Source organism: Hemibagrus wyckioides, linkage group LG17 (genome assembly GCF_019097595.1).
Source record: "Hemibagrus wyckioides isolate EC202008001 linkage group LG17, SWU_Hwy_1.0, whole genome shotgun sequence".
Taxonomy (NCBI): domain Eukaryota; kingdom Metazoa; phylum Chordata; class Actinopteri; order Siluriformes; family Bagridae; genus Hemibagrus; species Hemibagrus wyckioides.
This window is the reverse complement of record NC_080726.1, coordinates 10,178,740-10,199,512: the sequence shown is the minus strand read 5'-3', so window position 1 is coordinate 10,199,512 and position 20,773 is coordinate 10,178,740. Positions and strand designations below refer to the sequence as shown.

At 39.2% G+C, this 20,773-nt stretch overlaps 2 protein-coding genes across 2 annotated transcripts; one reads left to right on the top strand and one right to left on the bottom strand.

Moving 5' to 3' along the window:
* Window positions 1–424: 424 nt before the first annotated feature.
* rab4b (RAB4B, member RAS oncogene family) lies at window positions 425–11,478 on the top strand. The gene is made up of 8 exons (XM_058413519.1): window positions 425–616; window positions 6,583–6,663; window positions 7,302–7,416; window positions 7,500–7,562; window positions 8,318–8,472; window positions 8,722–8,817; window positions 8,929–9,091; window positions 9,420–11,478. The coding sequence occupies exons 1-7, from the start codon at window positions 601–603 to the stop codon at window positions 9,042–9,044; spliced, it is 642 nt and encodes a 213-aa protein (XP_058269502.1). The 5' UTR covers window positions 425–600; the 3' UTR covers window positions 9,045–9,091; window positions 9,420–11,478.
* Window positions 11,479–12,287: 809 nt separating this feature from the next.
* Window positions 12,288–20,690, bottom strand: ap2s1 (adaptor related protein complex 2 subunit sigma 1). The gene is made up of 5 exons (XM_058413520.1): window positions 20,520–20,690; window positions 19,948–20,097; window positions 17,504–17,617; window positions 15,647–15,706; window positions 12,288–13,876 (listed from the first exon to the last, which is right to left on the bottom strand). The coding sequence occupies exons 1-5, from the start codon at window positions 20,520–20,522 to the stop codon at window positions 13,775–13,777; spliced, it is 429 nt and encodes a 142-aa protein (XP_058269503.1). The 5' UTR covers window positions 20,523–20,690; the 3' UTR covers window positions 12,288–13,774.
* Window positions 20,691–20,773: the final 83 nt, after the last annotated feature.

Sequence of the window (20,773 nt, the reverse complement as noted above, 5' to 3'; positions counted from 1 at the left end):
TTTGTGAGGTCAGACAATGTTGGACGAGAAGACCTGGCTCGCAGTCTCCACTCTAATTCATCCCAAATATGTTCTGTCAGGAACAGTTCCTCCACACCAAACTCGCTCATCCATGTCTTTATGGACCTTGCTTTGTGCACTGGTGTGCAGTCATGTTGGAACAGGAAGGGGTCATCCCCAAACTGTTCCCACAAAGTAGGGAGCATGAAATTGTCCAAAATGTCTTGGTATGCTGAAGCATTAAGAGTTCCTTTCAGGAACTAATGGGCCAAGCCCAACCCTTGAAAAACAACACCTGAATTCAACGATTTGGAGGGATGTCGCAAAACTTTTGGCAACCTAGTGTAAGTTTCCTGAAATGATGTCTGAACTGATTTCCGAGTCAGCTTGAAGACGTGCGTGATGACGCAACTCGACGTGCGGACGCTCTCTGCTTGTTGTAAAACAGGAAGCGGTGTGGCGGTAGAGGAAAGTAGCTAGCCTGGTGGCTAACGTCATTGGAGACTGAGTGCCGTGAAACGGAGTGACAACTGAGTAGTTTGGGAGGAAAAAGCTGTCGCCACGCCGTTGACTACACCTCGGGTTAAACGTGTGGTCGCCATGTCAGAGACATACGGTAACGTTACCCACTTCAGGCAGTTAGCGAACGCGCAAGGCTAGCAAACAGTTACATAGCTCTCTATAGCAACCCATAGTGTTTTCCAGTTATCTTGTTGATGCATCAACAGGAACCTCTAGGGGTTTTGACAGCTAGCCAAACCAGATCTGACAAACATCCTGCCTTTAGGTGCATCAAGCTCTCCGTGGTTTTAGAGGTCTCACTCATGTTTAAACTCACAGTATCCCTACAATATGCAGTTTATCTGTCGAATGGTTTCTTACAGGCTGCTTTCCAGGCTGAAAATTAGTCAGTGGATCTTTAGTTATGGTGTAAATGAGCAGGGTGTGCTAATTAGCTGATTTTTTTTTTGTTTGTTTGTCAAGGTAAAGCTGATGGTTAAAGCACACTTCCATCTCCTATGCGCTAGTTTATTAGCTTGATGGCTTTCTAGCTAGCAGGTGTAACAGCTGTTAGCTGCACCGTGTACCTTAGTTATATAAATGAAGGGTACGACAACAGCAAGGCTTAATATTCATAACGAAACTGGAGCTATAATCATTCTCTACTGCCTACACTTCCAAGCCCCCCTTTGGCTTGTTCAGATGATGAGGTATCTGAAACCATCTGTTTCTCTGGAAAGTTTGTGTTTAATTAGCCTTAGTTATTTAAGGTCTAAATATGAGAGCACACATCGTGTTTGTTGATATTTACATAATTTCCATTCCCAATCCTGCACATTTACTCCAACTATTCAGCCTGGTGTGTTATCTGGATCAGCTCAGTGAGATTAGGGCTAGGCCTGAATTCATTAGGAAAGTAGATTAACCGGAATTGCTTTGGTCCAGTTCAGTTGCGAGTTTATGTACAGAGGTCAGTTTTGACATTGTCTAACTATAACCCTCTTCATGTTATCTTGCTGCCTGTTTTTACCTTAATTGATAGCAATTTAACATGGATAATGTGCATTACACACACCAGTGTGTTAACCTGGTTGAATTTGATTTAATATTGTACTTAGTGTAACTCGTCTGTTATGTAGTGTCTTATTAAATGTCCGTGAATTTATGCACGTGTGTGGTTGCTTTTCCACCCGTACAGCTCTTGTGTTTTATTTGCCTCATGTATTTGCACTGTATTATAATGAAATATTCATGTAGGTGTCCATTTCAGCTTGCATAAAGCCCCATCCCTTTTCTCCCCTGCTGAAATCCAGCACCTACTGGGAATGATGTACATCTTACAGAGGCACCGTAATTGTCCTATTGATCTCTTTAGCTAGTTCACCTCTCCAGATGAAGCGTGCATCGCTTCTGTGGCTTGAGTGTGCGTCTTGAGACTTTTTTTAAATTGTATTTATTTATTTCTGGCGCATTGTGACCGTTTTGAACAAAAGGGAAAGCTGCCGGATGTAAAGTTCGGGATTTCATCATCACTTGTAGAAAAATGCTATTGTAAGCTGCTTTCAGAAGAACATTTCATAATGTGGGTTTGTGCTGCGTTGTTCTCTGTCACAAGGATTAATTTCCCAGCTGCAAGCTGCACACATTTTCGAGCTGATAATTCATGGCTGAACAATATGCACTAAGTAGTGTGCCTAAATAGTACTGACACCAGTTGTGTTATGACGAGCTATTATGCATTAGTATGCGGTTTTGGATGCAGCCCAAGTGTTCTGGGCTCTGAGGGTGTCATTAAGTGCTGCAGTTTCCTCAGTTTTATAGGATAATTCTGAGAACAAATACTTCATTGTGGACATCAGTATGACTGTGACAACCTTTTGCTTGCACCACTGTAATCTCATGCAAAGTCATGTGTGCTAGTAATAGATACACTATATTTCCAAAAGTTTTGGGACACCCCTCCAAATCATTGAATTCAGCGATTGGGTTTGGCCCCCTTGTTCCAGAGAAAGGAACTCTTAATGCTTCAGCATACCAAGACATTTTGGACAATTTCATGCTCCCAACTTCCAACAGTTTGGGGATGACCCCTTCCTGTTCCAACATGACTGCACACCAGTGCACAAAGCAAAGGTCCATAAAGACATGGATGAGTGAGTTTGGTGTGGAGGAAATTGACTGGCCTGACCTCAACCTGACAGAGCACCTTTGGGATGAATTAGAGTGAAGACTGTGAGCCAGGCTTTCTTTTCCAACATCAGTGCCTGACCTCACAATGCACTTGTAGAGGATTGGTCAAAAATTCCCATAAGCACACTCCTAAACCTTGTGGAAAGCCTTCCCAGAAGAGTTGAAGCTGTTATAGCTGCAAAGGAGGGTGCCAACACCATATTCCCAGAAAATTTGAAGCATGTAATTGTCCAACATGTCTTGGTACGCTGAAGCATTAAGAGTTCCTTTCCCTGGAACTAAGGGGCCAAGCCCAACCCCTGACAAACATCACCTCAATTCAATGATTTGGATGGGTCTCCCAAAACCCTTCACAATATAGTGTACAGACCTACACTAACTAAACCCCTAACTAGCTTGCTAACTCGAACCAAAATATAGTATAGAGGACAAAACCCTCAAATCCGGTCACATTTTTTTGAATCATCCTGTGTTTTTTGTGTATTGTCATTTAATCCAGTTTTGTTCTTCAGAATGAAGGTAGTCCTAACATACACAGAGCTGCGTCTATGTTTCCCATGGACGCTGATCAGACATCTCAGATGACTCATACTCGCCTGTTATAAACAAGTTTGCAATACAGAAACACCTCCTGTTAGTCAGTTGTCACCGATATGACCCAGATTCCACTAAGGATAAATTAACTGTTCGGTGAGGGTGGGAAAAAAAAACCTCAACTCCATCAGTCCTTAATTCCAAAAGTCCCTTTTTTCCCTTTATCTTGTATGCTGTCTTTCTCCTGATTGGCTGTTTGCTCCAGCCTGCCATGTAGTTATCATTTTTCGTGCCTAAAGTTGGTGAGATATGTAATGATGTTTGCCTTATCTGAGCTGGCGTACGATGAATACATACATAATTCCTGTCAAGTCTGAGCCAGCATCCCTGACACAAAACTGACTGAACTGAATTACTTTTACAGGATATGTCAGGACTTCAGCAAACATCACGTATTGAGGTTATTGCTCCTCTTATGTTTGCTAACTAAAGTAGTTAAAAGTATAGGAGCTAAAGAATTAACTGAAGTATAGGAAAAGATGACGGATTCATTAAAGGAGAGTTGCTTGCGGTGAACAGTCTAAGCTGGTTAGACTCACTGTCACCTTGGTGCTTTTACCGAGTTAAAACACGGAAATCTCTCTGTTTGCACAGCAGCTGTGTAAATACTCTCCTTCTTGTTGAGTTTCCATTAAAATCTTTTAAGCAGTCACAGCTTAGATTAGGAAAGAAGAACTCAATGAAGATGCATTAGTTTTGTCAAGGTAAAGTACATTTGTGGTACACGGCTCTTCAGGCTTTTGTTAGAAATGCATCGTCAGTGGTATCACATCAGATTTAATAACCCAAGCTATGTTTATTTAAAGTTAAGGGTAAAGGAAAGTAGCAAACTCAGCTAAGTTCCTGTTTACTGACTAGTTTTTTAAGCATCGTGTTTCCACAATGCAGATTCACCCCTTTCGAGTCTCGGTTTGCAGTGCATGCTGAGAAGGAGTATTAAACGAAAGGAGGCATGACTAACACCATGTCATTTTCCATGACCATTCCGGTTATGTTGTTAGAGTACACATACAGGCGAACCTAGGATATATATCGAGTTATAATAAAGCAGTGGAAAGAGCGCAAATCATAAACTTCAAAGAAAATCAATGTCAGTCTTCTGTCACCCAGAGCCACAAGCTCAGAAAAGGGTGTAACATGATGCAGTTTGTTAATCATTATTACAGTCTTGGCCTTCAAACTACTGATATTACAGAAGTCTGTAACATTCAGAGAAGTGCTCTAATACACCACAGACATTCTGTTGAGTTTTATGAGCAGAGGTTTCAGTTACCTTTTTTCTGACTTATCTGCAAAGACTGTTGGGCATACACCAACTGTATTACATACACTGTGTATTCTGACACCTTCCTATCAGAACCAGCATTAATTTCTTCACCAATTTGAGCAACAGTAGCTCATCTGGTGGATCGGATCACACAGGCCAGCCATTGTATTGATGAACCTTGGCCACCCGTGACCCTGTCGCCGGTTCACTACTGTTCCTTCCTTGGACCACTTTTGATAGATACTTATCACTGCAGACCGGGAACACCCCACAAGAGCTGCAGTTTTGGAGATGCTCTGATCCAGTGGTCTAGCCATCACAACTTGGTCCTTGTCAAACTCACTCAAATCCTTACGCTTACCCATTTTTCCTGCTTCTAACATCAACTTTGAGGACAAAATGTTCACTTGCTGCCTAATATATCCCACCCACTAACAGGTGCCATGATGAGGAGATAATCAGTGTTATTCACTTCACCTGGCAGTGCTCATAATGTTATGCCTGATCGGTGTATATACATTTACTAAAAAAGGAAAAAGTGTGCGTGTGCAAAAAAAATAAATAAATAAGGCCAGTATCTGAATTTGAGGCATCATGGATAGTCTGTTTATATATAGTCTAGTCTATATACATCGTATATCTCCGTTGCACTGTGTAATGAAATAATCACACGAACATGTCACATAGTCCAATACTGCGAGGATTTAAATGGCTATTATGAAATACAAATAATCAGCAATGATTCAGATTCCCAGTAGAAATTAATGTATGTAAGACTTGCCAGTATTTCTAAAACATTTATTTTTGTCCTCTTGAAACAGAGCCCTCTTTGGATTTTACTTGTGAAGGTGATTTCAGTAATAAAAATATTTTCACTTTCCATATTTTATAAAGCGCCATCACGAGTGAGCTCCTAATGAGCTAGTTTTGACATTTTTACGAACATGGAAATGCATGCATCACACATACACGCTGTGACATCTAAATTTCTAAAGCATCAATCAATTAGTTTTTATTTTTTTCCCCCAGTGCAAGACGTGTATCTAAACAGGACTAAAATGATCAGAGCACTGCTCAATTTCTCAAAAGGTCACTTTGCTGGACGCATTCTGATTTGCCCAAGAGAATGGTGAGCTCCCGGAAATGCTAAGCAGAATCACAAAGTAGGTTTTATTATCCCCCCATCCAACCCCCCCCCCCACCCCACCCCATCCCACTCCGCTTTCTCTTATGCCAAACTAATGCTATCCAAATAGAGTTTAGATCTTTCAAGAACCATTGACTCTTCTCTCCTCTCAGAAGGTCTCATTCCCAGTCACACACTCGCTTTAAAATCAGCTTCTAGACAGAAAAACAAACTTGAACAAAATTTCACGTCCCTGTATTAGATCGTACTGTTGATTTAAACTGGTCACATCCGCTTGCAGACTGAATCCTCTCTGTGTCCATGGTGGATCTGTAGACCCACACATGTAGACCCCCTACTCCTCCAGTACAAAGAGCTTTTGGGACACTCTGTGCTCAGGCAGGTTGAACATGACCTTGTGCTCATATGCGTAGGCAGGGTCAAGCTCTGATTCAGTCCAGCTGCACATTTAGAAACTTCTGGATCATATTACAAAAATGACATCATTAGCCACTGTCGTGTGTGTGTGTGTTGTTTTCTGCTGTTGGAAGATGTGGATGAGTTGTTGTTTTACGGATTTGGGATGAAATCTGCATGTTGCTGTTTCCTGTACTCTTTTTATTAGTCACTGTTACTGTCACTGTCACTGTTTCAGGATGAATTGCTTAACCAAACTCCTCACCATCTCAGCTACAAGTGATTTTTCTTTTAAATTGTTCTCATGGTTTGGAACAGTAAAAAATATAAACAATGAAGATATACGATGATACTGGGATGGTCAGAGAATACAGAGTGGCTGCTATCAGTTTTGTTTATATTCAGTTGTTTATCGATTTATTTTTTTCCCCTTCTCTTGTCTGTTTTATTCCATGTATTCACTTTGATTGCTGTCTTGTGGTTTCAGATTTCTTGTTTAAGTTCCTTGTGATTGGCAGTGCGGGGACTGGGAAATCCTGCCTCCTTCATCAGTTTATCGAGAACAAGTGTAAGTATATACAGTAATAAATAATGCTTTCTTACATTCACATTCTTACACTCAAAAGTTTCATATTGACTTTCTGACGAGAATGACATGGAAAATGAAAATATTTATCAAACTGGGTACACAATCTAATCCCTAATACAAGCATTTCCAAAAGTAATTTGGTAAATTCGTGAAAAGCCTGTAAACCTGGAAAAATGTATCCTGCTTCTGAGTGTGTATACACTTACACATCGATTTCAGATCCGTTAATTTGCATGCGTCATAGTTTCTACCAAAAACACATCCTCATGCTAGTTCACTAGGTCAGGGACTGAAAATTGCTTTATATTATGGACATTAAATTAAAATGAAGAAAGTAAGCTAAGACATGCCTATACATTATTACAATTAAAATTCATAAATTACAAATCATTATGGGCCAGTCTGTATGCACATAACATATGCCTTAACTGATGGTAGACTCAGTGCTCATGAATGCAAAGAAAGTTAGGACTATTACAAACTCTGGCGGAAATCTTTGGTTTGGTTTATGCAAACCTTTACACACAACGTTACATGGTTTCTGATAAAATGTTTTGGTAGCTCAACATCTGCACCATCAGATGTGATTTATTCTAACTGGATGTATGATGTTCCAGTCAAACAAGACTCCAATCACACCATCGGAGTGGAATTTGGTTCGAGGGTCGTCAACGTTGGTGGAAAAACAGTCAAACTGCAGATCTGGGACACAGCAGGACAGGAGCGCTTCAGGTTGAAGCTTATGATTGGTAATACACATTATAACTCAGGGTTGTGTTGATGATTGAATAACACCTGCTCATTGCTTCTCATAGGTCAGTGACTCGTAGCTATTATCGGGGCGCCGCTGGGGCTCTTCTTGTCTACGACATCACAAGGTAAGTTGAGCATTTGATATAATTTCCTTGATTTGCTTCCAGCTTCTTCTTCTTCTTCTTATTATTATTATTATTATTATTACTAAGAAAATGATAACCACTATAACTGAAAAACATAATTATTGGTCCATGTGGCTCCACTCAGCTGTTTGCTTCTATACCCATAATTCAAAGAGAGCATGAATGTAGCGCTCTATTCTAGGGTGCCTCAGTGCTGTCACAGTAATAGCCATGAAGGGAACAGTGTGATGTAGAGTGACAGGCCTGTAATAAAATGCAGGAGACAGCAGCTCAAAATGATGTAGTTGTTGGCTGGGCTTTGTGCTGGTGCCAAATGAATGGATGGTAGTAAAACAGGAGCTAGAAGGATTGTGTATTTGGAGTAGTGTAATAAATTTGTAAGGGAGCATTTCCATGGGTGTCTTACATATATGGCAGCCCTCTTACACATGTTCTCTCGGAGTCTCACATATTCCACTACATGCATGAATTTATGCCTCCAGTGTAACTAATGATTCAAGCAAAAGACCTTTACTGATGCACTGTGCAAGATGAGTCAGACTTAATTGTTGCTTAAATAGTAGCAAGTAATAAGAATTATCCCATGATGGTGAAGCACAATGCAGAAGCAGATGTGCATTGAGCCATTTGTCAGGTATTGTAGTTATTGTTGGTCTAAACAAACATCTAGTTGCCTGAAGTGTCACAGTGCAGTTCTTATTAAATGGCTGTTTTGTGTGGTCTGTGCCCCTCAGTCGAGAGACCTACAATGCACTGACTAACTGGCTGACGGATGCTCGGACACTGGCCAGCCCCAACATTGTCATCATCCTTTGCGGAAACAAGAAAGATTTGGATGCAGATCGTGAGGTCACCTTTCTGGAAGCATCTCGTTTTGCCCAAGAGAATGGTGAGTCCCCAGAACTGCTACATAAAATATTCTAGCTTTTTTTCTAAGATTAATGTACTCGTGAGGAATTTGGTAGGATGGAGTAGATTAGGGCAGATTTGCCAGCATTAACTTTGGAACTGGGAACACTATCTCTACAGTGAACATGGTGCTGTTAGTATTGTGGTGTGCATTACTCTTCACCTTTGACAACCTTCTGATGTGCCTCATATCATACATTCTGTGTCTGTGCCTATTTTTCTGTCTTAGAGTTGATGTTTCTGGAGACAAGTGCGCTAACTGGGGAGAACGTTGAAGAGGGTTTTCTCAAATGTGCCCGCACGATTCTTAATAAGATCGAGTCTGGTAAGCATAATATCTGAATAGAAATCCTGTACTAAGGTAGATCCTTGTGTATCCATTAGTGTTTGTGTTTATAAAATGTATTGTGTTGTCTGTCTCTGTTCATGTGTTTAGGTGAGCTTGACCCTGAAAGAATGGGCTCTGGTATCCAGTATGGCGACGCATCCCTGAGGCAGTTGAGGCAGCCACGGGGCTCTGCTGCACAAACCAAACAGCAATGTAACTGCTAGGGATGGGACACACTCCCTCTCCCCGCACACAACCTCTCCTGCTTCAGGTCAGGTCACAGTCCTTGACACCCAGCGTCATAGCATAGCATCATGCTAAGCAATCAAAATGTTTTTGTTTTGTTGAAATATTCCATAAAAGCTGTTGTTATTAGCTTTAGTGGTTAGAAGTGTTGTTAGATTTTGTTTAATAATTATTATTTTGCTCAAATGTTACAAAGACCAGTAAATTTGCTAGATATTGTAATTCAGAGTAGATATGATATAAAAATAAGAAACCGCCCAATGTTTAGCCTCTTCAGAAGGACTGTTTTCACTTCTCTGTGTTGGTTTTCATTTTCCCATGTCAGGACTTGTGTGTCTCTCTCTCTCTCTCAGCTCCAGGTGTGTCTGGGTGTCGTTGTTTCCTCCTCAAACCTGCTGAGACACCTAGAAACATCTGGATCACTTTTTATGAAGTCCATCTGCACCCTCAATCTGCAACCACTGAGCTTTGCAAGTGGCTTGGCGGTCATGGAAAGGCACCTCTGATAAAGTAGAGGGATGGTAAAGGTGGTGTGGAGGATTCTTGCAGATTTAACCTTATCCTGTGATTCTTGTGTGTGTATATAAACACAAACACACTCACATTGTTCATGTAGAGTAAATAGTCATCAGCCTAATCTCTGTGCACTGGTCTGAAGCGTAGATGATAACATTCTCTATATTTCATTCAGTGTCACCGACATCAGCGCATTAGTTGACTTGCGTATCCCCTGTTCAAATTAAGGCTTATACAGATGTTAGGAGATATTAACAGTGTCAACAGGGTGGCTGGTTGGAGCCAGGCTAAACTAGTTATTCTATGTGCACAGACCAGTTTTGGAGAAAGTTTACCGTTTCCATGAATACTGCACCCTTGCCCCGGCTTTGAGATGATCTTGCTCATATGGTACAATCTGTGTATTTAGTGCTGGTGCAGTAAATGTAGGCTAAGCCTTGTATAAATCTGTTTCCTATAGATCATTGTGTCACCTATGCACCTAAAATGAAAAGCAGTTGCAGCTGAGAACTCTAAGCACAAAAGGGAAGATGGTTGATCTGCGCCTCCAGAATTGTTGGTGATCCTTATCTAGTGCATATCAGTGATTCACTGCAAATTGGCTTTTGTAGGTTTTCACGCTAACATTTTAACCTGCAGAAAACGCTTTGCACTGGGTGCATTATTATCTAATGTATCTGTCTGTGTGACCAACTGGATATAGAATAGATTTTATTATATTTTATTGATTTATACTTAAATAGAAAAACAGTTTGATGTCCTATATGTCTCCAAACTGTAACATTGCCCCAAAATATAGCACTCTAATGTGAAAGTACAATGCTAGGAAATATGTTTTTGTTTTTTTGTGCACTGAAATTAAGAATAATACAATCCCAAAAGATTTAGGAGGCTCTTTGACCTGCGTGCTAATTTCATCACGCAACCAAAAAAACCAGACATCATTTTCACAAGGCCAGATGATTTCACCAAGACACTCAACCAGGGGAATGGTTAGATTTGTTTGTTCCTCCTCTCACACACACACACCGATCCTTTTTTCAGCTTCTGTGTTTTAAATATTGTCTCTGTGATGTGCAGGTTCTTGTTCTGTTCTCTCTCTCTCTCTCTCTCTCTCTCTCTCTCTCTCTCTCTCAGTCTCTCTGCAAGTGCACTTTTGACTGTTAATATATACTGTACCAATAGAATTGTAAAATTTGCAGTAATCTAATTGCTATATAGTGACAATTTATTATAAGAAGTAATCATTCCTTACTTAAATAAGGATCGAGTTTAGTCCAGCACAATTTCAATGGTCTAGAATTCCGATACTAGTGTTATATGAGGTACTTTAGTGAAGATAGTGAAATGCAAAATGCGAGCCGTTTTAATTGAAGTCTCACTTTGCCTCGGTTCACTTGAGGGGTAGAAATCTTTCAAAGGGGGTCTATTTCATTTCTGCTCAACCTGTTCTGAAATGATGTAGTGCTATAGCTGGGCATTTACTGACGACAAACCACTTGACGAACAGCATTTCTCAACAGTAAATTGGCACACATGCTTTGGCAGATCATTTTCTTGTAAATTAAATATAAAGATACATGGCTCAAACAGCATGGGCTATATGCTAAACACATATTACTGCTAACCAAAAAATTATTTTTGTTGATTTTGTCAGCAGTGTCTTTGACTACATCTGTCTTCACTCTGGAGTTTAAAGACTTGCTCATTCACTGCAGAAACTCGTGTGTTGCTTAGCAACCAGTGTGGTTTTTGTTCACCCATAAATACTGTATATCTGAATCATCCCTGATGTAAATAATATTGAACTTGTCTAATGGATTGTTTTGGGGGAGGGTGCTGTTAAATTTTAAGGTTTAACAATTCTAAGTAAAGTTTGCTTGTTTTTTTATGTCACATACCGAGTACGTTTCTTGTCCCTTTTTTTTTCATGCCATTTGTGGCACTTGCACAACTCTGGGGGTAATTTAATCAGTTATCAGTTGTTGCTTTATCTTAGTCACAGTCTGAATTATTTATTAAAATTTCTATTCTTAAAAATATTATAAGAAACTATTATAGGCAGTTGGATTAAAATCAAACAGTCTTGTACACACGTCTACACTTAAGTAATATGACCCCCCATACATAACTTTCCATTAAAGCAAAAGAAAATAAAGACTTTGAGTTTAGTCACAGTTTCAGTGTGCAGCTTCTTTTAAATTAGCTTCATTTAGCCTTAATTATAAATAAATATGACATGGAAAAAAATCCTCAGGTGACATCTTTTAGAAAATATAATATATATAATGTTCAGAAACTGGCTTTATACAAACACATTACACAAAACTATTTTTTAATGGCTGTAAATGTTTGAGTTGGGGTGCCCTCATTTGTACTGAATTAATGTTGCTCAAAAATCTTTGTCTTGAATTCACATGGGATGCTTTAATAAGAAGCGACTAAATTAGTTTCAGATATTAAGTAATTATTTGGTTCATATCATGCATTTTATCCTACCCACCCTTTTTAAGCTTGACCTCAGCTGACCGATATTTAACTCCGCCCTTCACCAGTAGGTGGCGTTACAGCACAACAAAAGTGGTAAACCTCCCTTTTCCAGATTCCATACTCTGGATAAATCATTTGTCATTGGTAATGTAATCAAAATGGATTTTAAAATATGCTTCAATCCAACATCCAAAAAAAAAAAAATCAAGAACACCTAATTTTCTTACTTTTATTTCTTGTTCCTTTTTATGAGTACATATTGATCTGAACAAAAGGGAATAAAAACACATTACCTTCACTCCTCAATCTCACAAAGACAAGTGCATTATATATTTCCAGATGAAAACAAAAACAATGAAATTGACAACAATGAAGACAGATTAAAAACTTTAAACATTTAATGGTGCAGAAACACAGATTCTGATTAAGCCTAAACCAGAGCTAAGGAATGATCATTTCTTGCATGTAAATGTCCAGGTCTAAGCTTAACCAGAATCCAGAAAACCAGTCCAATGTGGCTCAAGGCTGGCCAGAGCTGTTGCTATGGAAGCACTAGTTGGGAGCAGAGCCACAGAATTTGGAGATAAAAAGTAGATGCGGTCTTTTGTTGTGTATTTTTCCTGCGAGTGCTGTAAGATCTGTTCAGCCTTGCTGGCTCTACAAGCTCCCCATCACTGTCTGCCTTTGTTCACTCAGCCAACATGCCACAATTACGGCTAATAGCTCAACTTCTTCAAGGTGTCTTAGATGCTCATATAGCCAGTAGGCTAACGCTGAACAGTTTGGGTTTGACTGTGTGCATGTTGGTACTGGTAACTAAGCAAAGTCAGAGAGCTGTTCGCTTTCTGGAATGAAGCTCTTAGTTTCAGACTGCATGACTAAGCTAAAATACATGGAGATATATATATAGAGGGTGTATACAAAAAAAACAATTCCCCGAACTGTTGGGGTTAATCTGAACGTTTCTTTTTTTCCCTTTTAACACATACTAGTGTATAGAGGTCTCTCACATTTTCTCAGAAATTCCAGTTCCATCATTGGTTTTATGTATCAGGCTGGTTATTCAGCAGTATAGTGTTAATGGGTTAATGGGCATGGAGTCATTTTTAGAGACAATCCCGACTACAGAGGCCTCAGAAATTGCATGTCCATTCTTGAAATTCATTGAATTATAAACTGAATGCACCAAAAAACAGCAAAAGAACAAAATAGGCAGTGCAGTTTTGACTTAAAAACTGCAGGTTTTTTTTACTAGGTAAGGTGTTATGAGGCTTTTACAACATTTATACTCCTAGTCAGTGGATTACTGAATTGGGTCTTAAATGAAACAAGGCTACTGTTCAAACACCTGAATGTATGAAAGGGCAATTAAAGAAATCAGGTACAAGCTTTCATAACTGACTATTCATTTTTCAACTGCATTCAGTCATCTCTCTCAGCATTATAAAGCTGTTAAACACTCACTCTCAAAGTCTTACATAGCACAGCCTTAAGAGGTTGAAATGTTGGGTTTTTTATATATATATATATATATATATATATATATATATATATATATATATATATATATATATATATATATATAAAAAATTGACAACATCTATACACAGAAATAATATAGACTGGCTTTCAGCAGGTTCTAGAGGATCCTGCTGCTTCTGCTGCTATGGTGGTGGTGTATGGCTGCGATTCAGTGACGTCTCTACTCTAGTGACTGCAGCATGAGCAGCTGCTTCAGGACCTTTGTCTGGCTCGTTTCTCGAATCTCTCCAGCCAGGAACATTTCGTCTACTACCGTGTACACCTGAGAGAGAGAGATGAAAACAAGACACAGGTTTGCACAAAATATAGCAAGTCATCGTCTGGAGGAGACAGCACATTACATGCTAACATTACAAATATTTCAATAACACCACCTGTACAGACTGAAATCATCATACGGTCCCCTGCAGCTGCGAACCCAATAAAATAATTCACATTATGCACACACATACATACATACATACATATATATACATACATACATACATACATACATACACACACACACAGACATTATATGTACTGTATATGTTTATATATTAGGCAGCAAGTGAACATTATGTCCTCAAAGTTGATGTTAGAAGCAGGAAAAATGGGCAAGCGTAAGGATTTGAGCGAGTTTGACAAGAACCAAATTGTGATGGCTAGACCACTGGATCAGAGCATCTCCAAAACTGCGGCTCTTGTGGGGTGTTCCCGGTCTGTAGTGGTCTGTATCTATCAAAAGTGGTCCAAGGAAGGAACGGTGGTGAACCGGTGACAGGGTCATGGGTGGCCAAAGCTCATTAATGCACGTGGGGAGCGAAGGCTGGCCCGTGTGATCCGATCCACCAGACGAGCTACTGTTGCTCAGATTGCTAAAGAAGTTAATGCTGGTTCTGATAGAAAGGTGTCAGAATACACAGTGCATGAAGGGTCAGGGCTGTTTTGGCAGCAAAAGGGGGACCAACACAAATATTAGGCAGGTGGTCATAATGTTATGTCTGATCGGTGTGTGAATATATATTCTAAAGTGTTTTTATTCCTCTTATACATCATCAAATTACCAACTGTAACATTTATTTATTAATAAAACATTAAACAACTCATTTATAATTATAAATAAATGTTCAAGAAGCAAGTTAGTTCCTGTTATCACTCAGATTTGAAGAGATTTATAAGAGCTATTAACCAGCTTTCCCCCTCGTCAGCCTCTTTTTTTTCTCTCCTCTCTCTTGGCATAAATGAATATGTTTATAAGACTAAAACCCACAGCTTGTCATGTTACTGAGAAACAGAAACTTCACTATATCAAGGACTTTCCCCCTGCTAATTAACACTGTTTAAATAGTCACTGTTTTTAGTGTTAGATTATGTACAGTGTCCCCCATACAAGTCCCTGTTTATGGACTGTTACTATAGAAACAATACCATGTCAGAACGAGTGCATATTAAAACTGAATTATATCCAGAGCTGATGTTATTCACACCTGGACTATTAATAATCATATATGATATGATTTTTTTTTTTTATCACCCACCCCTATTATATTTTTTCTAAGACATATTTCAGTAAGAGAAACCGCAGTCTGTCAGATCAGGCTCAGACGAGTGCTTCCAATCCAACACAACACACCGTGATATGATGTGAAGTCCTTCAGCGTCTGACCAGATGTGAGAATTGTAATTATGAGCAGACAGGCTAATTTTCGCCACTACATTTTCTTTATCGCTCTTGCCGCAGTTTTTAAAAATACAATCAGGCAATTAGCAGTGGAGAAGCTGAACGCAATTATCGCAGGCTCTTCTTAATTGCTTACAGTTTTCTCTTTATATAAAGCCTCCTCCAAGCTGAAATGATGTGCATGTGCTTAACTGTATGATTGTTGTAATTATACATCATGTTGCCATGGTAATCCTATGCTATGTTTTTTCATTTTCCTTAGTTTCTAGAATGCTCAGTTTCTTCATCTCGGCATCATCCTGGAAATGTGAATATCCCATTTTTCCCATTTTTAGTGTGCAGTAGGCTGTGGCGGGGTTTTGTACTCACCTTGTAGAAATTGAAGACCAAGTCTAACTCGCACACATTGTGGAAATATTCGTTTAAGACCTGTCAAATGGAGAGAATCATAGTAAGAAATGACCTCAATTTTAACACACTTCAGCACTTTATATTACTATTATTAAATATATCACTCTTTATTATTGCTTTATATTTCTGGCTCTGGGTTGTTGACCGGAACACAGCCAAGCTGGCACCACTGGGCCCTTGAGCAAGGTCCCCAACCCACCCTGCTCCAGGGGTGCTGCATCATGGCTGACCCTGTGCTCTGACCCCAACCCCCAAGGATGGGATAACTTTATATTTCTGAACCTTCCACTTTTTCCCCATAACACATTAAGGCTAATCTGATCACCTTACTTATAGGCATTGTATCTACTTTTTGAGATACTGAGATTTAGATTAAAATCATTAAATTCAATAGGAAGTGTAATGGTAGCTTGTGAAGTCCACAGCTGTATTAAAAATAAATAAATAAATAAATAAAACAAGTCACGAGTAAAGGTTATTATAGGACAAGTGGAATGGGGGAAGAGATCTGGGAGTCGTGTACAGAGGACAGAGGAAGCGCCAGCATTCCAGGTCACTGTGCTCTTAAACCGCTGGACAGTGGATTCACTCACTTGCACAGCATTGATACAAATGCGGAAACACGCTCATAATGCACATTAGCCCAACACGATGTTTTATATCTTAAATCATTACTGCAATATCAGCCACAAACGAGCACTTAGATCAGTCTGTGTGGTTACAGAGAGAGTTTCATGCTGGTGATTTGATAAAACTGTGGCGTTGCATGTAATTCAAATCTACAATTCAATTTTAATAAATCAGTCAATGCCAAGCTTTAATCACAGCTTTGCCTAAAATTGTAAAATGAATCAAAAAGTTTGGAAAATAATTGATTGCAATAATGAGAAGTTTGTTGTTAATTGGTTGAAGTTAGAGCTTGTTTTTTTTTTTTAATGGACTTTTAATCACCTCCATCATTCATATGTTGAACTGGTGTTTGGTTGCATACTGCCGCTGGCGTACTGAATGATTCAGTTTGCTTAAAATTAGCATTTAAAAAATTAACATTTGATCACTGTGACTAAAGGGCGATCTTCGTCTGTTTAAAAGATTTATACGGTTGAAGGAAGGGAAATGATGAAGGAAAGGTCAAAAGAATTGTGAATTTAATATTAAGTGAAGTTAACCTTCATCATTTTATCCATTCTCATGGTGTTAAATGCATTGTGAGGCAGATCATCATGTTTGTGGCCATATATATACACTTTTCTACACTGTGCAGCTCTATTAGAGTGCTACAGAATTCATTTAAGCTTCGACATTCGTCTAATCCGGTATCTGCTGTGGTCCGACTCACCTTTCGCGCAGTAAGGCAATTCACCTCTCATAGTATATGTAAGTTATGAAAACTAATGACGACAACACATGCACAGGTTAATTTACTTCCTGAAGGATTGCAGACCCGTGTACGAGTTGCGCTCACATCACATTTCTGATATTAAACCATCTCCTACAGATTCGGTACCGCCAATGCGCTTCTTCAGTCCACATAAGAGCTTTCGCATCCCCAGCGTTTTCATAGGAACTGTACATTCAGACTAAGCTGCGCCGCTTAAATCTGTAGTGAGACGCTACCATGTTTCGTCAGCACTGAGGTAAACAATTCTGCATCATATCTGGTTTTGTGCAATTCACTTCAGCCCTGCTTTATTCTTCTTCTCTTCGTTTTATGTTGTAACATGAATATGTAACATGTTTGAAACTTCTGAGGCACAGAAGATGGTTTCTGAAGTCAGGCAAAGAGAAAGAGCTGAGCACTGATGTAAGACTTACCTCCACAAAGTTATGAATGCCCTCCAGGTAGGCCAGGTTATTGTCAGTAACGTCCACACAGATACAGAAGTACAGACCAGCATAGCGTCTGTAGATAATCTTGAAGTTCCTGAACTGTGGTGCAGAGAAACACATGATCAGGAGATGTGTTTATACACTACATACAGTCTTTTTTGTTTGTTTTAAATGGTTGAGTAATTTCAATGATGTAGATTGGTGTTTGGGGGAAACACACCATTAAATCCCCATATTAGTTTATAACTGACTTTATTTGTTATGAAACTCTTCGGACATTATTTTCTTCAAGCACACAGTACACATAAAAGATCTACAATAATAGTGAAATAATGTCCTTTTTTTCCCCTGCCAGCTTTAAGATCTTAAACTATCTCTGATTCTTGCCATCTTCACATTGGGCCAAATCATTAAGTTCCAGCTCAGTGTGTTCACTCACTACCTAGGGTCTAACATAATGGCACGGCAGCATGCGGTGCACCACATGCCTCAGAGAATGAGATTTGAGATTCAGTCACAAAGAGTAAATATTTGTTTGGATTTTGTGCTTATATTTCAGTGTCAACATGTATACTACCATTAAACTGGTAAATCTTTACTAAGGTTAACATTAGGGTTGATCAGCACTGTGATACCCGCTCAGTAGGAGCCTTCAGACACTTTAACATACAATAAGCTATAGACCCAGTTTTATGGAGGTATTTTCCGGACTTTTCCGTTTTCTATTTATATACGTTTAAACTGTGATAAGATTCAAAGGATAATGCAAATCGTGTATGAGCGTTTGCATTTTCATTTACGTGAATGTACAATGTCTGCCAAATTCCAAATCCAAAAGCAAACTCCACTTGCAATTGCATTTCCCATGTCTTATAAGTTACGACCCCGTCATATCAAAATAGCAATAGCAATTACCCTGTATGCTGTTTCACTTCCTCGGCATTGCTTATGGAGTCTGGTAACATTCAAATGGAATCGCAATTCCCTTCCATTCCTGCATTTACATTTCCGATGCCATGCACAGCAACCAGTGCTGGAGGTGTGAGTACACTATTGGGTGTGTTTTTATTTGGACGTGACGTCGGTCACATTTACAAACGAAAAGGAAAATGTCTTGAACACATGACTGTGCTGACGTGTTCTTGTTATCTTGATATACTCTTGCTCAAGAATCAAAAACAATGGCTCGGTTTTACTATATTTACATTTATGTAAACTAAAATGCAAACAGTGCTTTGCATTTTCATTTGAATTATTTCACAATTGATGCATGCACCAGTAGAAAACATACTCACAAACACAATTTGCTATTAGTTTGGAAAATACTTCAATTCAATTTTGGTCATCAATAATCACCATCACACTAGCCTCAGATGTCATGCCCGTGAACCGTTGGCTGAATGGCTAATGCAGCTGGCACACAAAATTGGAAAACCTTCAGGAGTTTCAAAGTCATCATCTGATTGATTGGATTCTACAGGATTTCCAGGAGATGTGTGTGTCACGTTTTTTTAATGTTCTGCCTGGAAACAAATCCGTCGTGATGCTCTATTAACCTTGCGAGAAGAAGGAGTCCATCGTGTTTACAACTGTGACAGTAAGCGCTTAGGAGGATCAGCTAAAGGCAGGATTTTTTAAATGATATAAAGTTCATTCACCGTATAGACTCACTCATTTGCACACATTTCTTAAATGAATGGATCTATGATCACACACTGGTCTGTTTTTGTGGGGACACTGACTTTACATTTTCATGCCACTTAACATAATGAACAAAATGAGCTGTTATTGGTTGCATGATTCCCTCTGGGGCTGTCCTTGGCCAATAAAAGCTGCTAGGGAGAGTCTGGCTATGTGAGACTACCACCATGTTCACTCTGGAGAACTCTTACTTTCATAAGTATTATTGTAACTACTCGATCCGTACCAGGAACACGATTTATACTGGGCATGTGCGGAGACTCGGTCTTTGTTCTGTGCATGTGCAAAATTGCTGCCAACAACACATTATAACATTGTATTACTAGTAGTATTATAACAACAGTATTATAGAAATACCTGCAGTATAAATAAACTGCCGTAAATCGTTTGGTCATACTCCACACAAGAAGTAGACGAATTTCTGCATATGCGCAGTACAAATCGTGTTTCCGGTACGGATCGTGTAGTGACAATTATTAAGTGATGGAAAACCATCATGGCATGTGACTAAGTACAGACAGTACTGGTTTAAAGGAAGGAAGGAAAAGGGAAGGAAAAAAGGAAGGAAGGAAGGGAGTAAGGAAAGGAAGAAATGTGACCAAACTTATGTCCATTGGTCACAAGATCCAGGAGCACATTTGGATTTTTATTTAGATCCCTATGTTCTGTAGAGGAGAATTAAATTAAATCTTTAAGAAGAGGTAGGAAATGAGAATGGAGAACATTACCTCGACAAAGTTCGTGTGTTTGGCATCTCGGACAGTCACTACAGCATGGACCTCCTCGATCAGCTTCTGCTTCTCATCATCATCAAACTGCATGTACCATTTGGCCAGTCTGGTTTTTCCTGCTCGGTTTTGGATCAGAATAAAGCGAATCTACAAAAATAAATTAAACAACACACACACAACACATATAGAGGAATAAAACGTCAGGGTGTGTTATCCAGTAACACTGATCATGCATGTATACTAATCCACACTGAGCTGGGAGTTTTTCTGCACACATCTGGATGTCCATCAGGCTCCTTGATGTTTTAATTAATGAAACCCAACAACACAGAATAATGAGACATTACTACGTTGTAGTTCCCTCTTTGTTTCTGGTCATTTTACCTGAGCCATTAAAATTACAATATATAAAACGAATGTTAAAATAATGATCTATTACTTCCTTTATCGCTCCATTACTTCTCCATGTTCCATTTATCGTTACATTGGTTAGCAAGGCTGCTAACGTCACCTAGCCTAAACTAGCTGCATTGCATGCTAGTAATTAATTAACACAGAATCAAACTTACCATGTTTTCAGATCTCTGGTATTCAAACCCAGCTAAATAACGCTACTTAATCAGCGGATCTGTATCCCTGCACATAAAAGTGTTTCTTTATAACAAGAAGACCTTCAATGGGTCGGCTTTTCCTGCCGCTAACCTGTTATCGCCACTACATAGAACTCCTAGAGGCCTGGCGAACATGAGGGATTATGGGTAATGAAGTTTTATAACGTCAGTCATTCAACGGCGGCTAAAGAGAAAACAGCAGATAGAAAACT